The 27893-nt window shown below is 55.4% G+C and overlaps 1 protein-coding gene across 4 annotated transcripts in view; it reads left to right on the top strand.

Annotated features, from left to right (window-relative positions):
- The window catches only part of Bahcc1 (BAH domain and coiled-coil containing 1), a 60718-nt gene that overhangs the window by 5881 nt on the left and 26944 nt on the right, over positions 1 to 27893 (top strand). For 3 of the 4 annotated variants that reach the window (XM_023699251.1, XM_023699250.1, XM_023699249.1), the window contains exon 3: positions 20242 to 20421. The exons of the other annotated variant lie outside the window; for it this stretch is intronic. In XM_023699251.1, coding sequence (XP_023555019.1) covers positions 20242 to 20421 — 180 coding nt within the window. The remainder of the gene's footprint in view (positions 1 to 20241; positions 20422 to 27893) is intronic. 4 annotated transcript variants of the gene reach the window in all.

Raw genomic sequence — 27893 nt, 5'->3', positions numbered from 1 at the left:
GGGCTGGGGAGAGAGCTGTTCGCCTCCTGTATGCTGTGCCCTCTAGCCTGGCAGATCACAGTGCCACGAGGGGAGGGGCCTCTGACATCAGGGCTTTCATGGGGGTGCCCAGACAGACTGGAGGACACCCCCTTTGGGAAGGCCAGCCCAGGCCAGACTCCCCATCCGTTCAGGTCACTGGTGACTCCCCACCCCATTCAACAGCCCACTGCTGGGCCAGCTCCTGGTCAGCCGCCATTTCCCCTTTCTGCTCTCCTTTTCAGATCTAGGTAACACCCAGTCAGGTGGGACCTTGGTGGGGTGGCCTGGACCTTTGTCTTGCTCATTCTAAGTTTGACCACGTGGTTCTTGGAGTGCAGGCCACAGCACAGTGTGAGGAATTTTGCTGGGCTCTGGGCTGATCTGTGACCATCCTTGTTACTTGACCCCAAGTCCTTCCTTCTGCCACCATTCACAGGGGCTCTAGAGAATGCTGGAGGACCCCCAAACTCTTTTGGGGCAGGCAGGCCACTTGTCCCTTACTCCTAGAGGCCCATTATCTTCTGTCTGTGATGGAAGCCTTCACGACATGCAGGAGAGGCGACTGCAGCTGGAAGCCTATTGCAACTGCGGAGAGCCAGAATATCGTATTAGTTTTTGAGATTTCACTCCATGTCTTTTTTTAAAAGGAGTTACACCCTGGATTCCTTTGCCTTAGTCTGTGTCTATATAGGATCCAGTTTAGACAGAAATAGGTGTGATGACGTTAAACAGTTTTTTGTGTCACATGTGTGGATTTCCGAATGGCCAATTTGGACCTTCTTCCCATTTCCATGGATGTCCTGAGTTGCAGGCCAGCTTCGCAGCAGCCCAGCTGGAGCTTCTAAGACAATTGCTCCAGTTTCTTCCCTGTGTTGGTCTCACTAGCTTTCCAGGAGCAGCCTCTTCTAGCTGCTCTCCCAGCCTGCGTGGTCTGGCACCACAGCTCAGGCTGGGCCGAGGGTCTCCCCACCAGCTGCCCTCCGTTCCCACCCAGTAGCTGCACACCATGGGCCTTCGGGTGATGAGGGTGAGGCCCAAGGGACTGTAGGGCTCAGGGGCTTCTCCTCCCATTGTTTTTCCAAAAATGAAAGTGCTTTATGTTCAGCTGTAGGGTTTTATGGTAAAGTGTTGTTACAGTAACCTTGTCACCAAAAGGTACAATTAAAATGTTTGGAACTATTATTTTTAGTGCAGTGTTAGATTTTGTCTCTAATACAGATGGTCTGGAGGCAAAGCTGTGAAATGGGTGGGGGGGCAAAAAAGAAAATCAACAAGAACCAGCCCGAGGTTTCTCATCAGCGCTACTGCCTGGAGCGACTGGGGAATCTCGCCTGTGCCTCCAGAAACGTTAATCAGGAGGCAGCCCTGGCCTGGGGGATGCCCAGAGTCCAGTGCACATCTGGCCCCTCCCCCCTTCTGGCTGGGTCAGCTTTGGTCCTGTCGTCCTCTGAATGTCCCCCCTCAGGGTGTCCACCAAGAGGCTATTTCATGGCTTGGTTTGAATAATCTGAGTTCCTTCCCTTGTCTTTGGGCTCTGAATTGTCCCTGCCTGGGTAGCTAGGTACCCTGGGCTGGGTTTGTTAAGGAACCCAAACCCTCCAATAGGGAATTGCAAACTTCTTTTCTACTCAGGTAGCCAATCTGGAAAATAAAAATAATAATAAAATCCCCCCCAATTCCTCCCAGCTCTGTAGAAAAAAAAAATTCCTGGTGTGAAAAGACCCCATCCAGTTTCCCCTTCCCTCATCACGTGGAATTTTTTTGTAAAAGAAAAAAAAAAAATACATTTTCGTAAATACCTCATTAACTCTATGACAGGATGGAGTGTCTCTGCAGCAGTTACCAACATTAAGTAGGTGTGAAAAGAGTTACTTTCCGAGGACTCTACCCATTCTGCTCCCTAAGTGACAGAGCTAGACATCAAAGCAGCTGCCGGGCCCAGCGGAGCTGCGGGAATCCCGGAATCCAGCAGCCGGCTTGGGGACTGGGCTGGCTGTGGCCGCACCCGCCCCAATAAAGCTGTTTGGGGAGAGAGAGAGAGAGAGAGAGAGAGAGAGAGAGAGAGAGAGAGAGTTTTCCTCTGTGGGACTTGTGCTGCCACCGTGTCTGATTATTCCTTTAAGGAGACAACGAGTTTTCCATAGGAATATCCAGGTCACGTGAGCGATAGGCAAATTAGTGATGGAGGGGGGAGCGGCATTGTGCAGATAGCACATCTCCCCTGGAAGAGGCACGCACCCCCAAACACTCCCTGGTTATTCTTAGAAATCTCCCTCTTCTCCTGCTAGACAGGGTTCAACAGCCGCACAGACAGGACAGAACGCATAGGAGGTTGTTAGAATAACATGGATGAGGCTAAAAATACCCCTCAGAAACACACATAAAAAAGCCAAATCCAACAACAGAACGAGCTAAAAATATTTCAGGCTTTGGCAAAGAGCACAGAGTTAAATAAATTATACAAGAGCCATTCATGGGAGCAAGTTGACTTTCTCTCTTACGGGAACTTGGTTCAAGCTAATAAAAATAATAATTTACTGGCCACTGAGCTTTGCATGAGTTTAAATTTAATTGGTGGGGCTTCTGGCGTTTGTCACTTCTTGGCGATTAGTGGGCTTGCCCTGGCCTGAGGAGGGTTGGGGAGGGGTTTGGAGGCCAGGGTCCTCCAGAAGCAAGGCTCAGGACTAGGGCAGGGTCCCCAGGAGGCCAGAGGAGCAGGAGTAGGGCTGTTGAGGGTCTGGGAAGACAGAGCAGGAACAAGCAAGGCACGGCTATTTTAATTTGATAAATGATTGTACACCTTTAAGAGTGTGTTTTAACAATCAAGATACACTCCAGCAAGTTGATAGGATGTTCGCTGTCAACTTACATATGTCATCAGAGCGGGCTGTGAGCATAAATAATGTGCACGCGAGCACTCGGTATGCCTGCAGTCTCTCCTGGAGGCGGAGGCCAGCAGGTAGCACCTGGTCCCCTCTCTCTTTGTGTCTGAAGAACATAGCCAGAGTAGGACAGGAGTGAGGGGCACTGAATGGTCCTTTCAAGTAGGTAGATTTGGTCTGGGCCCTCATTCTGGGGTGTTCCTAGGTCTCCCCACCAAAATAATAGCATCCAGCTTCATTGCTCAAAGAAAAACACTTGTGGTGATCCTAGCGAGGCAGCAGAGGTTGAAATGAAACCATTTCCCAGGAATCCTAAACCTCCACTCTGAGACTGAGGTCAGGATAGGCCCTTTTGCTCTCTGTTCTTCCTTGGCTGTTCCCTAACTAAACACTCCCCAAATCCCGGCTGGCTCTCCTAACTCCCCAAGGACTACGTTTCCCAGAATGCCTTGGTCTAGCTCCAGGATCCAGCCTGGGACCTTGCATGTCCCTGCTCTGGGAATTCCCAGGCACAAATAGAGTTCAGCCAGTGCCACTGGGAATCAGTGCTCTCTGGCCTAGCACCCCCTTGCCCTTTCTCCTCAGTATAGACCCTTGAAAAAAATGCAAACTCCCCTCAGCCCCACCCCCTCCATACTGTGCCACTGCTACTTTGAATGTCAGGCCAGAGTCCCATGCAAGATTGTTACCAGGCCCCTAAGCTCAGCTTGTGGCATGTACCGTCCTTTGGAAAAGTTTTCTTGAATGGTGCAATGCCTAGGAAGTCCCACTTCGGGGTGTTGACCTCCACTTTACCCTTCTTATATTTATTATCAACTCAGTGTAGTGCATTTAGAGATTCCCAGAGGAATCACTCCCAGGCCCCTGTAAAGGAAAGCTGGCTGTCCTCACCTACCCTGAGGAGATCCTCGAACTCAGTTGGGTACCTTCTGGGGTGGGGACGGGGTGGGGGATGGCCTGCCCCAGTCACTCCTTGGAAAGGCTCCTTGGATGTGTGCATCTCTTGTTGCTTTGCAGACATGCTGGGAACCTGCTTTAGGATGCAAAGCACAGGCCCTGTCTGTGTGGCAAATGGGTCACTTGTTCTGCCCAGTGTCCACTCCCCTCACCCACCAGAAAATGGTTCCCCTGAGGCTCCCTTGGCCCCATTAACCCCTAGGGCCTCATTTTCCCTACCACAGACAGGGTGTAACAAGCAAAAACCACAATCACAACCAGCAGGCAGTATCTGGAAACTCACCCAAGAGGTCAGGGATACTGAGCAGGCTGTGGGCTTCAGAGCGCCTCCAGCCTGGGATGGTGCTCTACTTTGGCTCTGACTCTGCGCCCACTGGCGTTTTTATGGGATATGATGGCGTTTAGATCACGCAGGCCTATTTGTCAGTGGGCTGCCCCTGTTTGTCGTAATACACATCACCGCCTCCTGTGGCCTGGTGAGCAGCTGTCACTGCAGGTTCTGGGGACTGGTGGGTGCTGGGCAGGGGGTGCCCAGGCCCTGGCTGAGAGGCAGCAGGCTGGCATCCACTGGTTGCTGCTACAGCTGTCCTGCGATTAGGTTCCAGATTGGTCCAGCCAGGAAGTGTTTCCTTCATGCTGACCTGTGGGGAGGAACAGGTGGGCTTTTCTTCTGCCTCCTCTTCCCTCCTTTTTCTTCCCACTCCCTGAACAAAGAGACCTGTGTTTTTGGACACAAAGACTCTGAGGCTGGCTGAGGCGCTTCCTTCTCCAGTGTTGGTAGAAGACCCACTGTGCACCAGAGACCGGAAAGATGAAGCAGCCTCTTTCCCCTGCCTCAGCACAAGGACTTAGTTCTCCAGGCAAAAATTCTATAAATGTGGGAGGACAGTGAGAATGGCGTGTCTCTGATCAGGACCTCTTAGCAGTGGTCTAGGATCCCTGAGAGGGTGATGAGGAGTGCTTTTTGGTGGCACCCTCCTTAACCATATTAGATAAAAAAGTACAGCAGCCCACTGTTGCTTTCATGGACAAATCTGGGAGCTAATCACAGGGTAGCTGTAAGAGCAGCCAGGGGATGCCAGCCTGTGGCCTCCTGCTGGCTCCTTTTCCCTCATTGTCCTGCTGTGGTGTCTTAAGGGCTTTCTTTCCCTGTCCTTCTGGAAGGTATCATGGAGCCTCCACCTCAGAGCCAGGCTAGTAGGACCCTTGGGACCAGCACGTTGAGTGGAGCTGCAGTGGGTGAATGGATTCAGGAAGAGAGAAGGCTGGCTAAGGGGAGCAGGTTGGGCACAGCTAGAAGAGGGAGCCTGCAGAAGCCACGCCCAGGCTTGGGGAAGGGCTGCACTGCGAGGTGGGTATACCTCAGGGGCTGGCAGGAGTTTCCTGGTCCTGCAGATGGCCAAGCTGTGTCTCCTTCACAAGGCCTGCACTGCAGATCCTGACATAAATGTCCCGGCCAGCCCAGCCACTATGGCCCCTGGTGCAGTCAGCAGCGGGCTGGCTAATCCACTGCACTATTAGCTCACACTTGCCTTCCTGCAAGCTCACACTCACTTGCACCTTTGCTGCCCTGCCCACACTGGCCCACAGTGGCTTTTGGGAAGTTGCATGCCAGCAGCCCTGGCAGAGCCAGGCTGCCCTATCATAGCACAGACCTATTCCTTCAGCATGTCCTTCTGGCCTGCTCTGTCCTTTGGCTACTGGCACCTTCTGGGGGAACCAGACTATAGATCCCCAGTGACCTTCTCCCCAGAGGCACAGCCTCCATTCTCCCATTATTCGCCCTCTGTGTGTGTGCTGAGGACCCCACCCTCCACCCCATCTACTGAACTTGGTCTGGCCCTTTCCTGAGTTCCCACTTTGCATGATGATGCTCTTAGGTCCAGTTTATCCAGACGCTCTGGATCAGCCCTGTTCCCCTCCATGAGCTCCCTGTCCTGTCCACATGCCCTTGGCTATGGCTGTGCTTATCCTGCCCAATGGGATTCTCAACACCTGTCCCAGGTTAGCTCTGTCACCAGCCACCTCGAGTCCCAAGCGTAAACACGCCCCCCAACTGTCCATGGGGCCACCTCCCTCACCCCAAGTCTCATGTCCAGCTGGAGCTTTATTGGGCAGTGGGACCCTCTGGGTCAGCCCCATGTGCCTTCCCCTCCATAGCCTCAAGCCTCGTGCAGGGCCATCCCTCAAAGCAGTCCTTAACTAGTGTGCTTAGGCCAGTGTTCTTTTCTTTTCTTTTTTTTTTGTATTTAGTACACGGTCTGCACGTCTCACTACACAGATCGGACTTATAGTGATTCTCCTGTTTTCAGCCTCTCAAGCGCTGGGATTACAGGTGCACACCACCACACCCACTCTCTTTTTTTTTTTTTTTTTAATTTTATTTATTTATTTATTTGAGAGAGAGAGAGAGAGAGAGAGAGAGAGAGAGAGAGAGAGAGAGAGAGAGAGAGAGAGAGAGAGAGAGAGGCCAGCTCAGCCCACCAGGGGGCGGGCTGGCTGGCATGTGGTGCTGGGGGATTGAACCGCGGTCCCTGATGCTTTTGCTAAGCTTGTTCTAAGTAGGTGCTTTAGACCACTGAGCCATCTCTCCAGCCCCACACCCACTCTCAATGGCCATCTCAGTGCACCCCAGGGGTGGGGCTGGCACGGCATGCCAGGGATTGAACTCTGGCCACTGTGCTCTGCCTAAGCAAGCGCTTTAGTCCACTGACCTATCTGGCCGGCCTTACGCCAGTTTTTTACCCTACATTGGACCACATTTTTGAGGATCAGTAGGCTCCTGGGGCTAGGGTGTCTCCTGGACCTTTGTACTCCCAGGTCTGAGTCCCATCACAACTGGCCTCCCTGTTCCCAAGCTTCCAAGGGCAGTACAGTGGGACATGTAGGTGTGAGAGTGCTTTACTTGTTTGGTTTTTTTCCCCCTCCTAGAAAAGAGAGAACATAAATCATCAGGGAGCTAAGTTTCCAGGGCCTCAGTTGGCCCCCCTGTCCTTGGTCCCTCCATTAAAGACCAAGGATCCTGCCCTGTGACCCGAGGAGCATCTTCAGTCATCTGCAGAGGTTCTGAGGCTGTGTGCCTGGCACTTTCAGAGGCATCAGTCAGGCAGGTTGGCAGACTGAGCTGTCGCCTCTTTACGAGAGCATCCTGGGGTAGCAGAGATATGGGGGTGTCTTTTTTGGAAAGGCTTCTCTACCCTGCTGCTATGACGGAGAGATCTAGAGGGGGCCAGAGCTGGTAGGGAGATCAATTCCTGTCTCATGCCAGGACTCCCTGACCATCCCTGAGGAATTCTGCATGTTAGGGGACACACCTCTATCTGGAAGCAAAAGCCAGTGACTGTTGGAGTCACAGGGTGCAAGGAGCAGGTGAGGAGGGACCCGGAGGTTCCCCCCGCCCTAAGGTGGCCATGTATGTGGCTGCATATAACAGGGGCAGGAGCATGCACATCAGGAAGAATGTCAGGAAGGAAGAGGGACCACGTGTGCATCTGCAGTAATCACACTAGGGGACAATTGGGGACCGGAGAGGAGGGGCAGTGAGCAGGGGCTTTGAATCTCTTCCCTACCCCCCACCATGTCACCATGCACAGGCTGCCACTGGAGCGCCTTGCCAGGCAGCTGGCTGGGCCAGTAGTGGGAAATGGTCGTGGCACCAGAGATTTATGTCATCAGGTCACAGTGTCGCCACTTGAGCCTCTGGAGATCCCTCCTGAGCCTAAGGTCCCTGTGGGACGTGGTTTACTGGGTGCATGCTGAGCCCCCACAGTTCAGCTTCCGGACCTTCCCTGAGTCTCACTCCTGCTATGAAAAAGGCAACTGCCCTCGGGCTGGGGAAATAGCTCAGTGGTATAAGCACCTGCCTGGCAAGGGCAAGGTCCTGAGATCAATCCCAAGTACCAAAAATAAATTTAAAATATCAAAATATCCTGCACTGGAGGGTTCTCTGTGGGACTTGGAGCACAGTCCTGGTTTGGGTGCCCTCCCCTTGTGGGATTGCTAGCTTTCCCGTCCCTGTCTGAGGAGTCCCTAGATCTGTCCAGGTCCATACTAGTAGCCTGGAACCCTTAGGCCTTGCAAGCCAGAAGACCTGTGGCTGGAGGGGCAGGCCAGAGACTGGGAGCCCTCCTTCACCAGACTCCTCCTCGGAATCCAACTCAGGCTCTGCAGTCCTGAGGCGGCCTGTAGGGCCTTGGCTCCAGTACCCTGCACAAACCCAGCCCCTGTCAGGCCGCTCATCATCACCACTCTTGCCCTTAGTGTGTCGTGGTGAGTACGATGCGGCTGGAGTAGGACCACATCGCCCTGCCCTGGGACTCTGGGCCTGCGTGGGGATGGCTCATGGGCCCTGGAGCCGCAGGCAGTGCAGTGAGGAACCCTGAACCACTAGATGGAGTGCAGGGTATGGAAGGACTCTTCATGGACCACCTGGCCTGCTGTGCCCTAAGACTTCAGGGACCCCAACTTCCCCATGGCAGCAGTGACGAGTGAGATACTAGCAGACCGCTTGGGCTAGGAAGTTGAGACCCAAGTCACCCTTCTCTTCCACACTTCCTTCTCCCCCTTCTGATGGACCAGGCAGGCAGGAATGGAGCTGGACCCACGTCTGGGTGCTGGGCTGGAGGACAGGACAACCAGCCATGTCTGCAGAGGGTAGCAGGGGACTCTGATGCCCCTGACCTGAGAGGAGCTCTCAAATGCATGCACCTCTTTGTCCTACCTGGAGAGAAACACCCTGAGTCTTCCACGGCCCCTCTGCTCCATCTAACCAGCTTCCCGGTCACCATGGTCACTACAGACCTGTAGGTCACCATGTGGGCAGTTTACCTAGAAGCCATTCCCTTTTCTGAGACATTTTGCATCCCTTTTGGTAGCCTAAAAATAAACTTTTAATTTGTTTTAAATTAACATTAAAATTAAATCTAAATTAAATTGTATTTCATCTTTAGGTTAATCCTGAAAAAACCCTTAATGTGTATGAATACAGATAAAAATCAAAGAAAATGAGGAAACAGTCCACAAGGCCATCCTCATCTTTCATGATGTGGTGCACAGTTGCAAAAAAACACAGATTACCAAGTTCAAAAGCCCTAAAGTTGAAAGGGCCAGCAGTGCTCAAGTAGCAGAGAGCAAGTACCGTATGGTGGCCACACATGCCCTGCATAGCTGGGGACTGCTTTTCCATCCTGGGCCCTTAGGACCTGTTGGCTAGGTGCCACCTGGGGAGGCATCCCCCGAGTCTGCACTTGCAGTTTCTGCAGAAGCAGGTCTGTCTCCTATGTTGCTGACTCCCTCCTGAGCCTTACTTTACTTCCCTGGAGGTTTTATATCTATTCTGGACCCCGTTCCCTCCCCCATTACCTAGCTGGGTATTAGGTTAGCTGTTGTATTAGGTTAGCTGTTGCTGCATATCAGACTGTCTCCAAATTCGGCAGCTGCAAACAGCAAGTGTTTGTTAGTGCACAGTTGTATGTGCCAGGAATTGGTGTACAGTGTTAGGATGGGCTGTGGGCATCTCAAAGTGCAACTGTGGGGTTACCCTTCTGGCTTTCTCCAGCCTCTGGTCTATGCTGGCTGCTAGCTGGAGATGGCTCCTTCCCATCAGGTAGTGCTTGATGTGGCCATGAACCCTGGCCAGTGGAGGGTAAGCCAGTGGAGCCCGTGGTCTGTCTGTCTATCTGTCTTTCTTTCTTTCTCTCTCTTCTTTCTTTCTTTCTTTCTTTCTTTCTTTCTTTCTTTCTTTCTTTCTTTCTTTCTGTATTTGGTACAGGATCTCACTACGCTGCTGAAACTCATAGTGATCCTTCTGTTTTTAGCCTCCCCAGCTCTGAGATTACAGGCGTGTACCACCATGACTGGTCTGTGGCTGGCTCAGTGCGCCCGGGGGCAGGGCTGGTACAGCATGTGGTGCCAGGGATCGAACCCAAGTCCCTGTGCTTGTCTAGACAAGCACTTAGTTCACTGAGCTATCTCCCTGGCCCTGCCCACAGTCTTTCTTCAATAGCCTTGCCTCAGAGTAGTGTCCTTTGCTTTTGCCACCCTCTATTCATAGAAGCAAGTCTGGGTCCTGTGTATACTCAAAGGAAAAGAGGACAGAAAGCAGTAACTAGTGGGGTTGGCGTCACAGGAGGGCCACCCCACTCCTCCTGTGGCCATAGCTTCCCAGGCTAGGTGTCCAAGGTCCTCCTGACCAAACATGGCTCTCCCACACCTTCTTCATCCTTCCCTCCCAAGTCCCACCAACAGGCCCCTGAGCCCTGGCCAGGACACTGTCATCTACTGCAGACTCTCTTGACATCTGATTTTGTGGCAGCCTGCTCCTAGTTGGGTCACCAGCAGGTGGAGTGAGCTGGCCCTGCAGTACCCCAGAGGTCTGTTGAGAGGCAGGGTCACAGGTCAGTGTACTTAGCTTCCTGTGTGTCCTCAGATTCCAAGCTGGGTTGGGTGAGGGTGGGTGACCCTGGCACAGGGCAGCAGCCACTCAACCCGTCTAATGAATGAGCTGGGGTCAGATTGCATTCTCTGGACACCACTCAGGGCTTGCTCTGTGGCTTGGACAATGGGGGTTTGTACCCTCCAGTCTGGAGCAGTGCTTTCTGCAGCTGTTTTTATGCCAGCTGCCTGCCCTAGCAGAGTCAGTGGGTGCCTGGGCCCACCCTGTTGCTCCTCCAGCCACCTTGGCCAGTCCAAGGCTCTGGGATAGATACTAGGCAGCCTCACGTTCCTGGGGTAGCAAGCTGAGCCTGAGCCTCGTTGGCTGGCCCCCGGGGTTCTGACAGTCCTGTGCCTTTGGGGGTCAGTTGTGGATCTCTGGGCCCTTTAAAGCTGTGGTTGACTCCTGGGGACTTCCAGCCCCAGCAGCCCTAGCCCTGAGACTGACCCCTCCCTACAATCAGCCTGTGCCCTCACTTCCCACAGAGCCAAGGAGCAGTTGCCATTCATCAGTCTCTTTCCCCTCCACCCAAGGTAGCACAGGGTTAGTGAGGTCATTTGCTAACCTTGTGGTCACAACACCTGGACCAATGAGGGAGCTCCTCCTATGATGTCCAGATTTCAGTGGACCCTGATAACATACCCTGCAGTGGTGGATTGATGATGAGTCCAAATAGCCTGTGGCCTGGCCTTGTTACTTGCCTTTCTGCTGGTCTTCTCTCTGCCAGGTCTTCTGCTGGGGTCCAGGCTGTGCCCCTTAATTGGCTGGCTCTGACTGGTTCTTCTGGATGCCCTTCTTCCTCTTTCCCGGGAACCCCACTCGCTGAGAGTGTCATCCCTGTCCCAGGAACTCACTTCACCCTGCTCTCAAAGCATATTTCTACCTCAGGACATCAGGATATTCTTGTATTCTGTTCTGTGGCAGTGTTGTTCTTGGAGACAGAAGCCTCCTGGCTCTGTCCCTGCAGCAGCCCTGATTATGAGAGAGCATCCCAGAGCCAGAATGCAGGGTGCCTGATAAGGACCCTTTCTCTTGAGGTGGGAAAGACTGAAGTCACCACGCAAGGCCTCAGCCTCACTGTGTTGCCTCAGACACCATAGCCTCTGTGCCTCTTTGTCTCCACTTGGAAGTTATAAAGGACACCCCAGAGCAAGTGGGAGGGGATGTGGACTTGTGTCATTCCAGAGACCAAGTCCCCCACCTCTGCCTGGTCCCCCAGCACAGTGATGCAATCTTGCTGAGAAATAAGCAGCATTTCCCATTAATTGGATCCTATGTTTTTCCTGCTTTCCTTGTCCCTGCCCAACGCCCCAGCAAAGTGCTTCAGCCTCCTCATGCTCCCTCTACACACGCGTTCTCCATGTGTTCTCAAGGGTTTTTGTGTTTTCCCTACCAGGCTACCCCCTCATCCTGGGCCCCCAGATGTGAGCTCACATGAGGCTGGGAGGCTGTCCCCAAGGGAGGAAACCTGCACTGTCATGACTTCCCCTGCTTTCTCGTCCCGCTTGCTGTTCATCTAGGGACTGATTTCACCTCTCCCCAAGTTATCCTGAGCCCCATGGCTGGCACCAAGGTGCAGCAGGGGACTGATGCCTGTTTGGCCCTTAGACCCACACTGTGGTGTTAGCAGCTGGTCTCTTGGTGGTAAGGAATTCCAGGGAGAAGGCCCGCACTTGTGAAGCAGGCAGGCAGGGCTTTTCAGAAGAGGTGGGCCAGGTATGACTAGAGAAGGATGCCTATTCGTGTTCCTGGAAGGGCAGCGCTGGAGTGGGAGCCTCAGTGCCTGATGCCAGCTGTACCTGAAGCAGATGCTTAGGAAATAATGGCAAGGGCTGTATTGGCAGCAGGCATCTGAAAAGCCCCTCGCCTTGTGGTGCTCTGGGCCTCCATTCTCCTCTTGACCACTCCGGCATGCTGCAGAGTGAGCCACCCTATTCTGGGAGTTCAGGCTTTTGGTGTCTGGACCTTTTCAGGGAGTAGGAGTTGGCAGAGTGAGGACCACCGTGTGCATGGCTGTGCCTGCCTCCTGTCCTGCTTAACCTGCTGACATAGGCCAGTGTTCACCATGTCTGGGCACAGGTTGCCATCTGGGCCTGAGACCTTCTAAGTGTCATCCAAAGAGCCCCAGGTCTCCAGGCCTGCTTATACTCTCAGCCTGTGGCTTGACTTGAGAAGGACATAGGTGTCCCTTCTCCACCTCTAGTAGACATGGTGCTTCCTTCCTGGAGCTGCTGGCCCCGGCCAGGCACAGGGTAATGCACATACTTGTTACAGCCTGGCTGTGAGTGGACAGCCATGGTCAGTCCAGCTCTGTGTGCCTGAACATGGCCCCCATGCCTGTGGGTGGGATGGAGCCATGGCTCGGGGGCAAGGACCCAGTGGACACCCATGTGGGTGGCCTTCAGGGTAACAGGGGTGGCTGGAGAGGAGCTAATTGTGTGCTCTGGCTCTGAAGGCCCTGCTTATCCACAGAGCCATCACAGATGCCCAGGCTGGCCAGGCGCCAGGGGACCAGGCTTGTAACTGCTCTGGAGCCATGGGCCTCACACCTTCAGGCAGGCCAGATGGGGAATATGCACAGGGTGGTGGAGGATGCCCTCAGGTGCCCATGGCCAGCACCTGTCTCTGCCTCACCTCCATAGAGGTGGGGAGAGTTATGAGTCATATGTCAAGCAGGAGCTCTGACTGGCCTACTCAGTTGGTAGGGAAGGCTTGTCCGGTCCAGGAGAGCTCTATGTTGCCCAATTGGACCAGAGCTGCCAGCCTTGCCTGTGGGGTCACCCTGCCCAGACTGTGTATATGTGTGTATATGCATGTGCGTATTCATGGTTATTAGTCTGTTGGTGTATTTGTGGTTGTGTGTTGTGTGTCTGCTTGCATACTTGAGCACACGTGCTCTGTACATTCTGGTGTTTCTGACTGTGTGAAACCAAATGTCAGTACTGCCACCAGCCCCCTGGTTTATTTCAGGCCTGTGGAAAAGGAAGGAGAAGCATGTGCTCCGGAGATGCTCCTGTAGGCATCATCTACATTAATGGCAGGATGGGCCCTTTCCAGGACTCCCTGGCACTTTCCCTTGCCTTTGCCTGCCCAGCTCACTGTCCTGCATGGCTTGGGAAAGACCTGGATACTTGCCTACCCAGAGCAGGAGCAGGGACACAGGGAATGTGTGAAGAGTGGGGAAAGAGAGGGGAAGCAGCCCCCACCCTTGCTGCATGCTCTTGGGATGCTCTGAGTCACTCCTGGAGGAAGGGAGTCCAGGACCAACCCAGTGGTGAGCCTCGGCCACCCCACCCCTCTGCCTTAGCCAAAGGGCTAAATTTACCCCTTTAATAAGAACCAGACTTATATCCGATTTTCCTTTTCTTTTATTAGTTCTGGGCTGTTGGTGGTTGGGCCTGTCCCCTGTCATCGGTGTCTCCCAGGCGTCTCCTGGATTGCAGGGGCCAGTGGCTTAGCAACTATATGATTTCCTATCATAGCCTTTGAGGGGCTTCCTTGGGGCCAGCAGTGATCTCTGGAAGGTTCCTCAAGCTGCCTGAGGGGCTTCCCGGGTGATGTGCTCATTCTAGACGCATCCTGTGTCTCGGGAATGGGCTGAGCCCTCCGCCTACTGCTTCACATTCTTGGCCTCCCCTCTGGCCCCCACTGCCCCCCGCACTGTGGTTCCAGGCCCTGCTTGCCTCCTCTTTCTTCCTGTACAGCGTGGAGCTGCGGTTGGGGGCTGGGGTGGCATGGTAGCCCCTTGGGGTTGTGCTGACCATGGGATTGGCTAGAGCAGCCCCATGAGCAAGCTGTATACCCTAATACCTGTGGTAGCCAGCTAGGATGGGTGAGAACTGCCCCAGATCTAGACAGTTCCTAGGCCTGGCAAAGGGTAGCCCTGCAGGAGCATCTGACACAGAAGAGAAAGGCTCCATCTTGCTTCTGCATGGCAGAGTGGAGAGAGCCTTGGCCATGTGGCTGCCCTCCAGAATGCATGATTGTTGAAGCAAGACTGGGATCTTAGAGCCGCAGCCTGGTGCCCACTGAGGTGGGAGACGAATTCTGCCACTGGCAGGCCTGGCTGTGTCCCCATTGGGGTGGAAGAAGTGTGGACAATCAGGAGCCTTGCCTGGGTCCACTTAGACAAGTGAGGGCATGCATCTAATGGAAGCAGCTCCTTAGAGAACTGGACCGGCCTGTGTCCCCTTGTCCTTTAGTATAGCGTCTGGCTGTACATCCGTAGCCATGTGTGCACCCCATAGCCACAGACACACACCCAGAGACATAGGCACATACCCTGTGTTTGCTGGCAGGCTTCCTGGCTCTGCCCACATCTATAGCACTCTCTTCCCCCATGGACTAATGCTCGGGCCCCCATTCCCACTCAGGAACATAGTCACAGAGTGGCCTGTGGCCTGGCTCCAAAGCCCCTGCCAGTTTGCTGGTGGGCCTGGGTCCTCATCCCTGCCCCACTCCCCATAGCCAGATGGGCAGATGCCAACCCTGCCTCCAAGCCGGCTGAACAGAGCCTTTCCCCCTAGGAACCCACAAGATCTTTGAAGGAAACCCAGCCTGGAAGTTCTCTGTCCTCTCTGTTTCCTGGAATGAGAGGAATGCGGGCGGGGCAGGGGCTATCCTTCCTTCCTCCTCTCCCCTGCTCCCTCAGGGGTGTGGCTCTGCGTGGGAAGAGTGCTTTGGCTCCCCCAGCCAGGCTGCCTGTCCCTTCTTCACTCAGCCTCTTGGTGTCCCCTGTGGAGACCAAAGGACAGTTGCCCTGGACCAGGTGTCCCCAGTATCTGGACAGCCCTGTGGGGGCAGAACCGGAAGCCCATCTAAGAGAAAAGGGGAGCCTGAGTGGGTGTGAGCAGGAGGGTGGGAGCTGGCGTGGGTGGTGGTTGCAGCCGCCAGACGCAGAGCCAGGGAGGTCCATGCCAGCAGCTCGTCAGCTGGGCTTCCGGAAGCAGCAGGAGCGCCGAGAGCCTGGGAAGGGACTTGTTTCTCAGGAGCTGCCATCATCTCAGTGAGCCATGGTTGTTTTTTTTTTTTTTTTTACAACCCATTTCACAGTTTCCAGAAAAGAAAGACGCTGTCTCAGTGGCTCACTTAACTCAAAACAAATGCTTGTCCCCTGGAGCTCTGTTCCTTCCTATTCTGCACCGCTCAGGCTGCTGTCACAGGGCTGAGCTGGGATGGCCAAGCAGGAGAGCCAGCTGGGTGTGCAGCACAGCCAGCACCAGTTCACCACACAGCCAGGGCTAGCCTCTGAGGTGCCAGTCCTGGGGAACTCCTGGGAGAGGAGCACACAGAGCACACTTGACTGTGGCAGGTGGGCCCGGCCACAGGTGGGCAAGAGAGGGGTTTCAGGTCTAGCCTGGCCAGGTGGCGCTGCTCTGCAGGGCAGACACAGCTGGCCAGACAGTACTCTACATGGGGCCAGGGTGACGACTAGGTTCCATGCTCAGAAGTTTTAAGCATGCCTAGCCTTGGAGACAGCAAACCCGCTTCACTTGGCACATGGGGCAGCATCATTTGTACCCTGTTCTTCCTGTGGCCGGCAGCCCAGGTTCAGATGCACCCTGTCTCCCGTTGCAGGTCAGCTAGTTGGGACAGCCTATGTCCCAGAGACCAGGAGGCTGTGCCTGAGGCGCCAGAAAGCCTGAGGTGTGTCATCCAGCCCTCCTGGCACGCTGGCTTCCGGAGAGGTTTTCTCAGCCAGGCTGGTGTCTGGGGCCAGGCCTCCATGGTGTCTTGAGCAGAGCCAAGGTACCTTGGAGCTGGGACCACAGCCGGACAGTGGCGCAGCCAGTGGGGGTAGATGTGCAGCCTGGACTTGCCTGTCTTGGTGGCCAGTGACATTCACGGCTTTCAAATCCCTTTCTGTGGAAAAGCCCCAGTGTGCTATGGCTCTGTGACAGGGAGGGAAAACAAGCAGTGGGCCTGGGTAGGCTTTGCACAGGGGTTGGCTAGGTAGCCTTGGAACCAACAGACTCACTGTACTGGCACATGAGGCAGTGTCAGTTGTACCCCATTCTGTGGTCCAGTGGTGGATGCAGGACCTGGGGTCTGGGGTGCCATGTTGTGTGGGCCCATAAGCCCCCGTCAGGATAGGTGACAGTGAAGTCAATGTCAGGACCCAGGTGCCTAGCCAGAGTAGGCCCATGTCAAGCACCCCTGCAGCATTCTTTGCTTTCTCCTCCTGGGCTGCTAACTGTAGCACCCGGTAGGCAAGGCCTTTGCCAAGAGGAAAGAGCTTCAGCCCAGTTCCCGACTGGACTTGGCCCATGGCTATAGTGCTGGCTGTGGCCCAGGATACACCGGGATCCTAGGCAGCCATTGCGCTGACTGTCTGGGGTTGACTACTACTGGTCAGCAGCTGGGGGCTTGGGAAGGTGGCAGCCAGGTCTGCCCACAGCTCTGTTGGCTGGGCATTGTGCCATTGCTGAAGTCCTCAGAGGTGGAGAGACAAGTAGAGATGCTCTGTCCTAGAGTTTCCTAAGCTGCTAAGGAGCCAGGTGGACTAGAGAAGACCTCAAGGAGCCAGCACTTTCCATCCTCAACATGGGACTTGCTGCTCACCTAGTGGGGCCTGTAGGTTCTACTCCAACTCTTCAGCCAGGGCCAAGATGGTGGGGGTTAGAGGCCTGGTAGGGAGGAGTACAAGGCACAGTGTGTCCACACAGGCCATCCTAGTGCTGTCTGCTGGCCAGGGAGTGAGGCTTGCAGCATTGGCCATTGTGAGCTGGACTTCCAGGAGGAATAGACAGCTGAGATATCCGGGTTCTCAGTCCTAAGGTGGCCTTCCTGGAAATGGGGCATAATGGGTCTTCTTTGACTCGGGAGAAGGGTATATGGCAGGGGAGTGGGATCTTTTACTTATTTTCTTGTGCTTAATTGCCTGGATTGCTTAGTGATGGTAGAGATGTAGTGTCCTTGTGCCAAGGACTTTGAGCTCCAGCCCTTCTTTTCAGCATGAAGGAAAGGAAGGAAGGGCCAGGGAGATGGCTCAGTAGAATAAGCGCTTCCCTAGCAAGCACAAGGGCCTGAGTTCAATCCCAGGTCCGCCAAAAATAAAAAAGAGAAGAAGAAGAAGAAAAGAAAAGAAAGGAAGGAGTGAAGACCCGCCTCCCAAGTAGACAGCCTAGCCAGGCACAGGAGGGACACTAGGGCTATAGCCAGCTGCCAGGGAGGCTGCCAGGTCAGAGGATGGGGGCTCAGAGGGCTATCCGGTCTCATCCCCCTCATTTCTCAAGTCTCTGAGAAGCCCACTAAAGAAGCAGCCCACGGATAGGCGGTGTGGGGGCGGGAAGGCCACAGGCTGGAGCTGCAGCAGCCTGTCGCTCCTGTGTGTCCTGCTTGGGGATCCAGGCTTGGAGGGCTTGTGGCTGCAGTGGCCCTGCTTGGGCCCCTCCTTCTGGACTAGTGTCAGGACAGTGTCAGCAGAGCCCCTCCAGGGCCAGAATGGGTGTCATGGGTGGGGATGTGATGGCCCGAGTTCCCACTCTAGAGTCTGGCTTGGGGTGCACCTTGGGAGATTCTGGGAGGTTGGTTGGCCAAGATTTCCTGCTGCTCTCAGAGCACTTAAGGAATTCTGGGGGCCTCAGTTTCGTTGGAACCACAGGCTCTGTGGGATGTTGAACTGTAGGTTCTCCTGCCCCGTCTGTCTTTTTCGTGGGAGAGCGCAAGGTGCAGGGTTCCCAGGCTGAGATCCTGGAGAAACTTTTTTCCAGACCTGACTTTTGGACTCAGTTGCTTCCCACTGTCCTGGGGAGGAAGGGGTGGGTGGAGCTGTCCTGGGAGGCTGGGGGAGGGGAGGCCTGGGGGACTTGGGGCAGGCCAGGGTGGGGCAGAAAGCTTGCAGCTGGGGCAGCCACACTCATCCCACAGGCATGCCCCTCCAGAGTCCCCAGAGTGGGGGCAGGGAAGCTAACTTCCCTTCCTAGCCCAGAGTCCCCTCCCCTAGCTGGAAGAGCCTATGGTCTGGCAGGGGCCCCTAGCAGTCTCAGCCCTGTGGTTTGGGAAGTCCCTGGCTCCTAGGTACCTTTGGCCTAGTCTTCCTCTCCCTGCAGTGCAGCCCCTTGTAGCCCCTTCCTGTCTGGCAATGCCTGGGAAAGGTTCCCTCTCAGTGGCACATGCCCATCCTGCCATCCCAGGAGGGGAAGGAGCTGCCTCCCGGTGCCCAGCTGGGAGCTGGCAGAACATAGCTTGGTTACCAGGGTCCCCAGGGGCATCCCCTCTCCCCTGGCCTGGCCGCCTCTCTGCTGAGTCACCTCTTGTCTGGGAAGTGCCCAAAGCCCAGCCAGGCAGGATGAGGCATCACAAATTCACCAGTTACCTTGCCTCCTGGGCAACAAGCAACTGCCCTGACTCACCTTGGGTTCCCTGCCACCTCCCAGGACCCAGCACCCTACAACCCCACCAGGCCCTGCCCTGTACCCTGTACCTCTCAGTCTTGGGATAGCCCAAGCCAGGTTCTTTACCCAGGGATAGAGATGACAATGCACAAAGGCACCTTGCCAGGGTGGGGGGCTAGCAGTGCAATCTAGACCACCCAGGGTGACCATATGCAGAGTGCTCCAGGGTATATATGTCACTGGAGTGAGAACTGGTAGCCATGGCAACCAGGGAGACTCATTCAGCATGGCCTTGGCCACTGCACTCAGCGGGGAAGGGGCATGGCTGTGAGCAAAGGATGTGGCAGCCTGGGGGACAGAGACGGTGGGGTGGGCAGGCTTCAGAGGCTAGTCTAGGACCAGCAGGTCACCATCTCCTGCATTCCTAGGCCACCAGGGGAAATGCCAAGTATGTTGGCCAGGCTGAGGAATCCTCTGGCTTCCGCTGCCTGAGCCCTGGATAAAGAGCTGCCTGCCATTCTGTGTCAGCCCCATCGGCCTGCCTCTGAACAGTGTTGGGCGACTTCAACACTCAACTGATAAATGTTCCTTTCTTTCTCTTCCCTTCCCATTTCCATTTTCCCTCTGACTCAGTTTCTCCCCTTGCTCACGTGGGACCAGGTACCCTATTCTGATGAGCCAGCTAAATGGATAGGGTAGAAGGGTGAGGACCTCACTTTGGGAAAAGGCCCATTCCATGCTGCCCAGGCTGGGTCAGAGACCTTTGGGACCTCTGGCTGGGCCCCTGCTGACCGGGAAAGGCCTAAGTAGAACATTTGGCCAAGTCCACCTGTATTGCAGAGCCCTTGAGGTGACCACTGTATCCCAAGGAGGCCCATGAGGTCGCGTGCTCCCCCACACACTCTCAGTGCTTACTCCACCTATATGCAGCACCTGGCAGACTGTACTGGCGCTGACACCGGTACTGTGGTGGCAGTCACAGGTGCGCTGTGATAGGTAGTAGTGAAGGCAATGTTGATGCTGCTGACAGTGATAATGGCAATACGGTGGTGGTGCTGGTGTGGCCAGTGGCATGGTGGTAATAGTAGTTTGTGGGCAGTTATGGTGGTCATGGAGGTAGTATGTTTTGCTGTGATAGTGATCGTAGTGATTATGGTTATGTGGTAATGTGGCTGTTGAGCATGGTAATGTGGTGGGTATTGGTGCAGTTATTGTTGATATTGTGACTGCTACTGGTGATGTTGGTGTGGTGGTGATGGTGGTGGTGGAGGTGATATGGTTGGATGTGATGGTGGTGGTGACATAGTAGGGACAAGGGTGGTATTCCATAGATAGATAGATAGATAGATAGATAGATAGATAGATAGATAGATAGATAGATCACTCTTGGCTTTATAGTAGCAAGTTGGTGTCAGTCCTGAGGCACACAGAGAGTCAGGACCCTGATGCCATTGTCACATGTCTAAGAGACCAAATTTGCCTGCTGTGGACTTCTTGAGTATTTAAAAACAAAGGCTCCTAGTGAACCTAGGGATGGGGAGGCACCCTGGGTGGTAGGTGCTTCCCCTAACCCGAGCTGTACCCTGACTCACATTTGGCCCTGTGTCCACAGCCAGCAGCCGCCTGATGGGAAATTCTCCAGCATCCTCTTTTATGGGCAGTTTCCTCACCAGCAGCCTGGGCTCAGCAGCTTCCACACACCCCAGTGGCCCCACCTCTGCCCCCTCCGAACAGGCCTACCGTGGCTCTCACCCCGGCACCTCCCAAATCTGGTTCTCCCACTCCCATGAAGGTAAGTCAAAGTCCTAAGCTCCTCAGTCAGTAGCACTGTGGTGGCCTCAGGACCGACCATGGCCAACACTGCCAAGCTTACTTTAGGGGGACTGCTCCCTGCCAAAGAAGCCCCTTGGAGGAGGTGGTAATTGATTGCAAACAGAGGACAGCCCTGCTAGGCAGTAGTCTTGGCCAGATGTGTGCTCCAGATGGGCAGGGAGGGTGGAGGGGGTAGGGCATGGAGGACTCCAGGGAGCTGAGGAAATATGGAGCACAGCTGGGCCAGCCGGACTGGGCTTCACCCTCTGACATGGGCTGCGCCCACCTTCCTAGATTTGAGGAGGCGTGGGCTCCAGATGTGCCAGCTGAGGGGCAGAGACAGGGAGAGGAGAGCTGTCAGCAGACACAGGCTGCCTCCTTGGTACCCTGCCTAGGACAGAACCTCCAGCTTTGGCCCGTACTCAGTACCTAGTGAACTCCTATCACTCTGTGATATCGTGGCCAGAGGAGTCCCTTGAGGCCCCATTGGGACACCAGAGTGTGGTGTGCCCTGCTCATCTCCCTGGTGCTGCTACTTGAGTGGTGGCCCAACGTCTTGGTGTCCCTGCCTCCATGGCTGCTGGTGTCCATGTGGCTATGCCATGCCGCATGGTGTGGGAAGGGTTAAGCCCCCTGCCGGCTGGCACAAGGGAGGTAATTGCAGTTGGCAGCAGGCATACAGGGCGCTCACTCCTGGCACCGGCCCTGCCGTAACTCAATGACTGCTGCACTCGTGTCGTGTTTACAGAGCGCCACGGACCCACACACCGTGCTACCACCCGCCCATGTTCCAGGCAGGGAGATTAGCGCCTGGCACTTCTGGAAGCCAGAGAAACCTCTCTTTGTGCAACAAAAAAGGGGCTGTTTTCCAAACAGGACAGGTGACGAGTGAGGGACAGTTGTTAAAATAATCTGGGCTTTAGGCACCGCTTGAAGAGCACATGTTGGGCAGGTGATAAGGAGCAGCCTTCTTCCCTGGGTGGTGGGGAGGCCAGTAGGTGCTGAGTACCAAGTAGGGAAAGCAGGGTCCTCAAGCCTCTACCCTGTGCCCCACACCCTGTGTGCACTGCTGGCCCCCTACTCTCCTCCTAGCCCTTCACTGGGCATCTGGTTGACCACAGCATCTGGCCGTCGGGATGTCTGTGGGAGGAAAGAAGGTGCCAAGCAGGGGGAAGAGGCAGGGAAGGCACCTCAGCAGAAGTCAGGGTCCCTACCCTTTCTGGCTTGGAACAGGCCCACTGGCACTCCTAAACAGTTGACTTGGTTTCCCTTCTTTGCACCCAACCATGACCCTTCGCCAGAGCTCAGGAATGGGACAGCTCACCCCCACATTCTGCACCACAGGCTTGAATTCCCACTTCCTCTCCATCCCACCCTGCCCCCCCCCAGCAAGGAGGATGGTTTGTGGGTAGTACCACCTGCCCTGGAGCCCCATTCTGCCCCCCTGGGGTCTGCTCAGAGCATGAGTGAGGGGTGGCCTCTAGACGGTACCCACATCAGCCTTCTACCTCTCACTTCCCTTTGTGCCAACGGCTACGTGGCTGAACAGCTTATAGCCCCGTGGGCGCCCACAACCCTCAGTCCCACCATGGGGTGCAGCCTCAGTGGTTCCATCTTTCTCCCTAGCCTTGCATTGTCCATCTGGCTGGGGGGATGGTGTCCATTTGGTACACTGGGGACGCTTTGACTCACACCTAGCTTTCCCCATGTCCGGGTGGTCCTGATCTGAGGAGGCAGCAAGAGGGGCTGGCACCTAGGGGCCTGTTTCCTGATGCCTGTGCCCAGGTATCAGGAGCCATTCCCACCATCAGTGTGCCCGTGCCTACAGCGTGGACAAAGAGGCCAGCTTAGGTGGATGCAGGAGGTGGGCCATGCCACTGGACTACCTCTAGCTCTAGAATACACGATGCCATCCAGGACCTACCAGGGGATAGGCACAGGGAGCAGTGGGCCTGGGTTAGGGAGCTCATTCCCAACCCACCAGGTCCCCCCTGAGGGTGACAGTGAGCCCACATCTGTCCGAGTGTTATGACTACATGGACTTTCCTGGTCTGTGCCTCAGTTTCCCCTGTGTCCCCCCCTTTCCTGCCTTTAGTTAAACTGCCCGCTGGCTCGGGATCTCCTCCCTTCAGGGCTTCCCTTGCCCTCTGCATCTGCAGCCTCACTTCGGCAAGCCACATGGTGCCGGCCGGCTGCGAGCTTGCTGTGCCGGCAGAGGCCAGGGCGGGAGGAGCCGCAGCGAGTGGCAGGCTGGCACGCTGCCCTGGCAGTGTGCCTGGCTGCTAGTTTGACTGGGTGCCAGCTGGCTCTGGCATGCTAGGGCCTGTTCCTCGGACGTGTGTGTTCAGGAGGATGGGGGGCAAGGCGGGCAGGGGGCACGCGACACGGCCAAAGAGTAGGGGCTGGGCTGCATGGTGGGCTGCCTGGGGGGTCAGCTCCAAGCCCTGGCCTCATCCTTATCCTTATCTCCTTCACTGCCCCTGGGACAGCAGAGAGGCAGGTGCCCAGCAATACTAGCTTGTCACCCCTTCCCTGACCCTGGGGGGCTTCTGTGTTAAAGGCAAGGAGACCGGGGTGGGCTGCCAAGCAAAACCCCAGGTGGGAGTAACCCCTGGGGTCCCGTACCCTAAGCAGGGCCTCCTAGCCAGCCAGAAGAACCCCCCACACCTCACCATCTGCAGGGCAGCTGCTAGAGCAGGGCCAGGGCTTCCTCTGTCCCTGAGCAGCTGGGGGTGCAGGGAGGCACCCCAAGCTAGAGGAGCCGCCCCAAAACATCTGGCTTGGGGCAGAGCCTGTTTGTTCCACCCCAGGCCTCCTGACCAATGGGCTTTGCCAGAGGTGGATGGCTCCAGGGCCCAGGGTGGGCTGGGTGGCGGAACTGGGAGTGGGGAGCAGCAGGGAGCCACTGTCCAGCCAGCCTGTCCTGGGTGGGTCAGTGCGGGTGTGGGCGCAGCACAGCTGGGCCTATTGTCAGTGAGCCTGGCCCTCTCCCACCCACCCCCAGCTGCCTGGCTGGGACCACCCACGGGGCCATGAAAAGGGTTCTGTTCCTGGGGGGCTCGGCTGGGGGGACTGGAGATGTGGAGCTCCCACAGCCAGGCTCTTCATGGTCTCTTGTGCCACCTGGAGGGGGAACCATGGGCACACATGCCAACGCTGGCTGTCAGCTTGGCTGGCCTCACTGTCAGATCCAGCCCAACCCAGGAGCCACTTTTCTATGGGACCTGGACAGGATCCAGCAGGGGAAGGACTGCCCACAGCCCCCACCGCATATACCCACAACCTGCCTACTGGCAGCTGCCTCATAGCTCCCCTTTGGTCCCTCCAAGCCTCAGGCCTTGCAAGAGATTCAGGAGCTAAACCCTTCTAGAGGACAGAGGTTCCACCCAGTGCCTCAATGGACCAGAGGCTCTGGTGACCCTCCAGTGCTATCCCCTGAAATTGCCATCAGTTGTAACTGCTCCTGCTCCTGCCCTCTTTCTCAGACTGCAGAAGCTGCCACCTCTCTTGTACCTGTTTCCTAGGGGACTGAGGTGCCCCCTCAGCCTACCCCTAGAGCTCCGGCCTCCTCTCCTGTTCCCCTTCCTTACTACTCCCTTGCTTTAGGCCTGTTGCCCTTGTGTCTGTGTGGTCCTGCAGCCGGGGTTTGGCCAGGCTCTGATTGGAGGCTGCTGTGGGCCCAGAAGGCCTGCACATGGCTCTGGCCACCCCCTGGGCAGTCCTGAGCCCTGCCCCTTGCAGACCAGCTATCCAAGGAAAGCCTTCACAGCCCCAAGTGCCTCTAGTCTCTGTGCCCAGCTGCCAGGCTCTTAGGCCTCAGTTTCCCCATCGGTAGACATTTGTTTGAATAGTTGTTGGGATTCAGAGGAAACTGGATGAGTACTGCAGGCTGGGCTGAAGCCTATTCTCTCCCATGTCTTGTGGCTGTGCCTACTGGGGTAGCCCCTCAGCCTCTGGCCACTGAGATGGTGTCCTGGGGTCCGACAGGAACAGGGCACACTGTTCCTTGGTGAGGGAGGTCTCTAGCATAATGTCTTCATGTGCCCAGGTTGTGCCTGTAGAGAAAGAGGAGGAAGTTGTGGGTGGAGCACTTCTGTCTGGATGTCCGGAGATTTTGGAGGTTGTGCCTAGGGTGCTTATAGCCACAAGGTCAAAGGATTCTCAGTTTCCTTCTCAAGCCTAAAGCCTACAGCAGGCTGGACCCCAGACCCCACCTTCCTGCCCCACCAGCCTGCATCAAGCCTGCTGCTAGGGACTGTCCAGGGCTTGCCAGAGTCCCGGCCAGGCTGCCTGACTTTTATTCCAGAGGTGGCTGTGGGAACCTGGATCTTTCCTCTGCTCTTTACTGTTTGTTTCTTTCAGCACAGTGGTGGGTGGAGCCTCACAGTCCCTATAGCTGGGACATTAGCCCTGATCCAGCAACCCATGGGCCTTTAGAGCATACACCAAGGGATATCAGGTTCTCCCACCACCACCAAGACCCCAGGACACGATGTCAGTCCTGGGAGATGCACTTGGAAGATTTAACCCGAACACCCAGGGATCAGACCACCTGGATTGGGGGGCTTATAGACAGAAACAGAAAGGCCCTTTTCTTTTTTCCCAATAAGGAGTTTGGGAAACACCAAAGAAAGTGTTTCTCCTTCTTGGGGAGGGGGCCATGGCAAGGTTCCTCCCTTCAGGCAGTAGAACAAGGGATGGCGAGTATCCTCCAAACACATCACCATGGCCCTGCCTGTACCCAGAGCCCATGTCGCTAGTCAGGTGTGCTCTCTGTGAATGTGACCTCAGATCTCTCCTTAACCTAGAACTCCTAGTATTGGCAGTCACTTGAGAAATGGCCAGCACTAAGTTGGCATTGAGTGTAGCTGATGCCATGCAACAGGAATAAGGTGCTACATCACATAAAAGCAGAGACCTGTGTCTCCTAGAAGGTCTCAGTGGAGAACTGAGAGGCAGTCACCATGCCTACTTGTTCCTCCTGGATGGGCAGTAATGTCCACCCCACCTGCCCGGTCCTCTCTCTGACCTTTGCCCTCTCTGGTCCCCTCTTACTTCATTGTACCCAAGAGAGGCTGAACCTCCAGTCTGTTCTCTGGGTCATTCATGTCCCAGGATTGGGTTTAGGTCTGCAGGCACCTGTGGAAAGAAGGAAGGACAGGCAGGCAGGAAGGACAGGCTGTCCTCAGTGAGATCGTCACAGCCCACTCCAAGGACTGTCCCCAAGTCAACTGGAAGCTTTGAGGCAGGAGGTCACTTCAAGTTTGTCACTTGCCCATTGGGATGATCATAATGACCCTAAGCTGGAGGTAGGATGAGGCTCTGGGGCAGGGAGTTACCCCCAGCTGCAGTGTAGGCTTGAGTACCTCAGCCTGAGGGAGTACGGCCACTCCCTGGCCCAGCCCTGGGTCTTCTCCCCACTTCTTGGGATACCCCCCAGAATTCACCACTTTCAAACACTGTCTCTGGCAGTGGCTCTGTTAAGGACCCCATGCCTCCCCAGTCTGGCCACACCAGCCCTGACTTCTGGTTCTGGTCTCACAGCAGCTGCTCTGATACATAAAAGTCATTTTTTATATTCTTCTTCAGTTCAGAGAGTACAGTCTTATTGGGAAAAAGAAAAGGGCCTTTCTGTTACTGGGTGGGGAGAACCTCCTCCCCCACTCCCAGCCCCCAACTCTTGCTTTTCCTTCTTCCTGCCCTGCACCCCTTCCTCCACCCCTAATTCCCCAGCTGGGGCCTCAGGGGCCTGCAGCAGACTGGAGTAGGAGCTGGCCAGGCCTTTGGGCTGGGCCTCTGGGGATTTCTGCCCCCGCTCCATGGCCTGGACACCACCAGTTCAGTCTCAAAAGTAGAGGAACACCAAGGCCATCCACCCTCACCCTGCCCTAAAGGGCAGTGGACAGGAAAGGGCCCGCTCCTCAGCTGGCCGAGCGCCTGCTGTCCCTAAGGGTGAGGGAGGCCCCGACCTCTCCAGGGGAGGGTGGGGGGAGTCCACACAGTTTAGCCTGGGAAACACGTCTGGGAAGGAGGAATTTACAGACTTCTGTTTACAAAAACGAGGCCCGTAAAATATTTAACAGCAGCCAATTACAGGGGGACAGCTGTGGTGGTTTAACCAGCCCCCTAGGCCTTGCCCGTTCTCCTCGGCTTTTGTCAAGTCTTCCAGGAGCTGAGTTTAATCTGGCCAACATCTGCTGCCGATGTGCCCCACACACCAGGCCTGTTGGCCCTGTGCTCCAGCCCCAGCCTGTTCCTCAGCAGGAGGGGTCTGCCTGGGACAGGACAGGCACAGTACCCTTCCCCATGAGCCCTCCCAAGGGATGGGGCTGTGCTTGGCAAGCAGGTTCTCAAGCCACAGGATTTCTTAGAGCCTTTATGTGATCCGTGATCCGCAGCCTCCTCCAGTCAGGCAGGTGACAGGGCTCTTCAGGAGGCAAGAGTTCGTGGATTCGCTTGGACCCATTGAGCCAAAGAAAGTTCAGTAGTATCATCAGGGTCTGAGTGGTGGCCTGCAACTGCCAGGGGTCCCACTGGGATTGGGGTACCATTGATGTCATGGCCTTGTTTCAGGTGTCCTGGAGTATCCCCATCTCCCACCTGAAAGTGCTGCAAGCTCTGGTCTTGAGCCCTCATCCTCCTTCACCTCGAGGTTAGGTACCAGGGGCTGTTCTCAGCCTGCCTCCACCTGGCCCAGCTGCCCTGGCCTTAGCCTGCAAGGAGCTGTCTCCACCCTTGATGCTCAGGATGGGGTGCTGTAGGCCTCATGTACCCACAGGGGACCCTGACACTGAGCTGAAACACTATGGTTATAGGCCCCAGGCCTGAGATTTGGAAACAGAGATGGGCCTGCAGAATCTGTCCTATAGCCCAGATCTGCCTCTTCCGTGCTTGCCTTCCAAAAAAAGTGTTCCTCAGAGTGCGTTCCTTAAAATGCTTGGCCCATGCATTGTTAAAAGGAGTCTCTACTAAAACAACACATGGGTTCCATGAGAAAAGTTTGGGAAACAAAGTAAAACAAGGTGGAGCAAAGTTGTGTGCTTTGAGACCCGTCTGTGATACGTGACAGGGAGACCTGGTACCTGGTTCCTTGGCATGTGGCTCAGGACACTCTTTTATCAAGTGACAGTTATGACAGGTACCCAGAGGCTCTTGGGAGGCCTGCCTAGCCTGATGCCCCTGGGCACTCTCCTTCCCCTTCTTGCCCACTGGGGAAATCCTGAGGACCCCTGCTTCTTGTCACCATCCAGAGTAGTGTGAGAAGTCACAGGAAGTCCTTGGGAAAGTAGCAGAGTCTCCAAGAAATACTCTCCTCAGGCCTAACATGCCCATTTTAGAGTGAGGCAAGAAAGCCTGCCCATGGGGCTGGGGAGATGGCTCAGTGGAATAAGCGCTTCCCTGGCAAGCACAAGGACCTGAGTTCAATCCCCAGTTCTGAAAAAAAAAAAAAAA

This window comes from Octodon degus, unplaced genomic scaffold, assembly GCF_000260255.1.
Source record: "Octodon degus isolate 3935 unplaced genomic scaffold, OctDeg1.0 scaffold00112, whole genome shotgun sequence".
Taxonomy (NCBI): Eukaryota; Metazoa; Chordata; class Mammalia; order Rodentia; family Octodontidae; genus Octodon; species Octodon degus.
The sequence above is the reverse complement of the archived record's forward strand: the minus strand, read 5'-3'. Positions and strand labels throughout refer to the sequence as shown.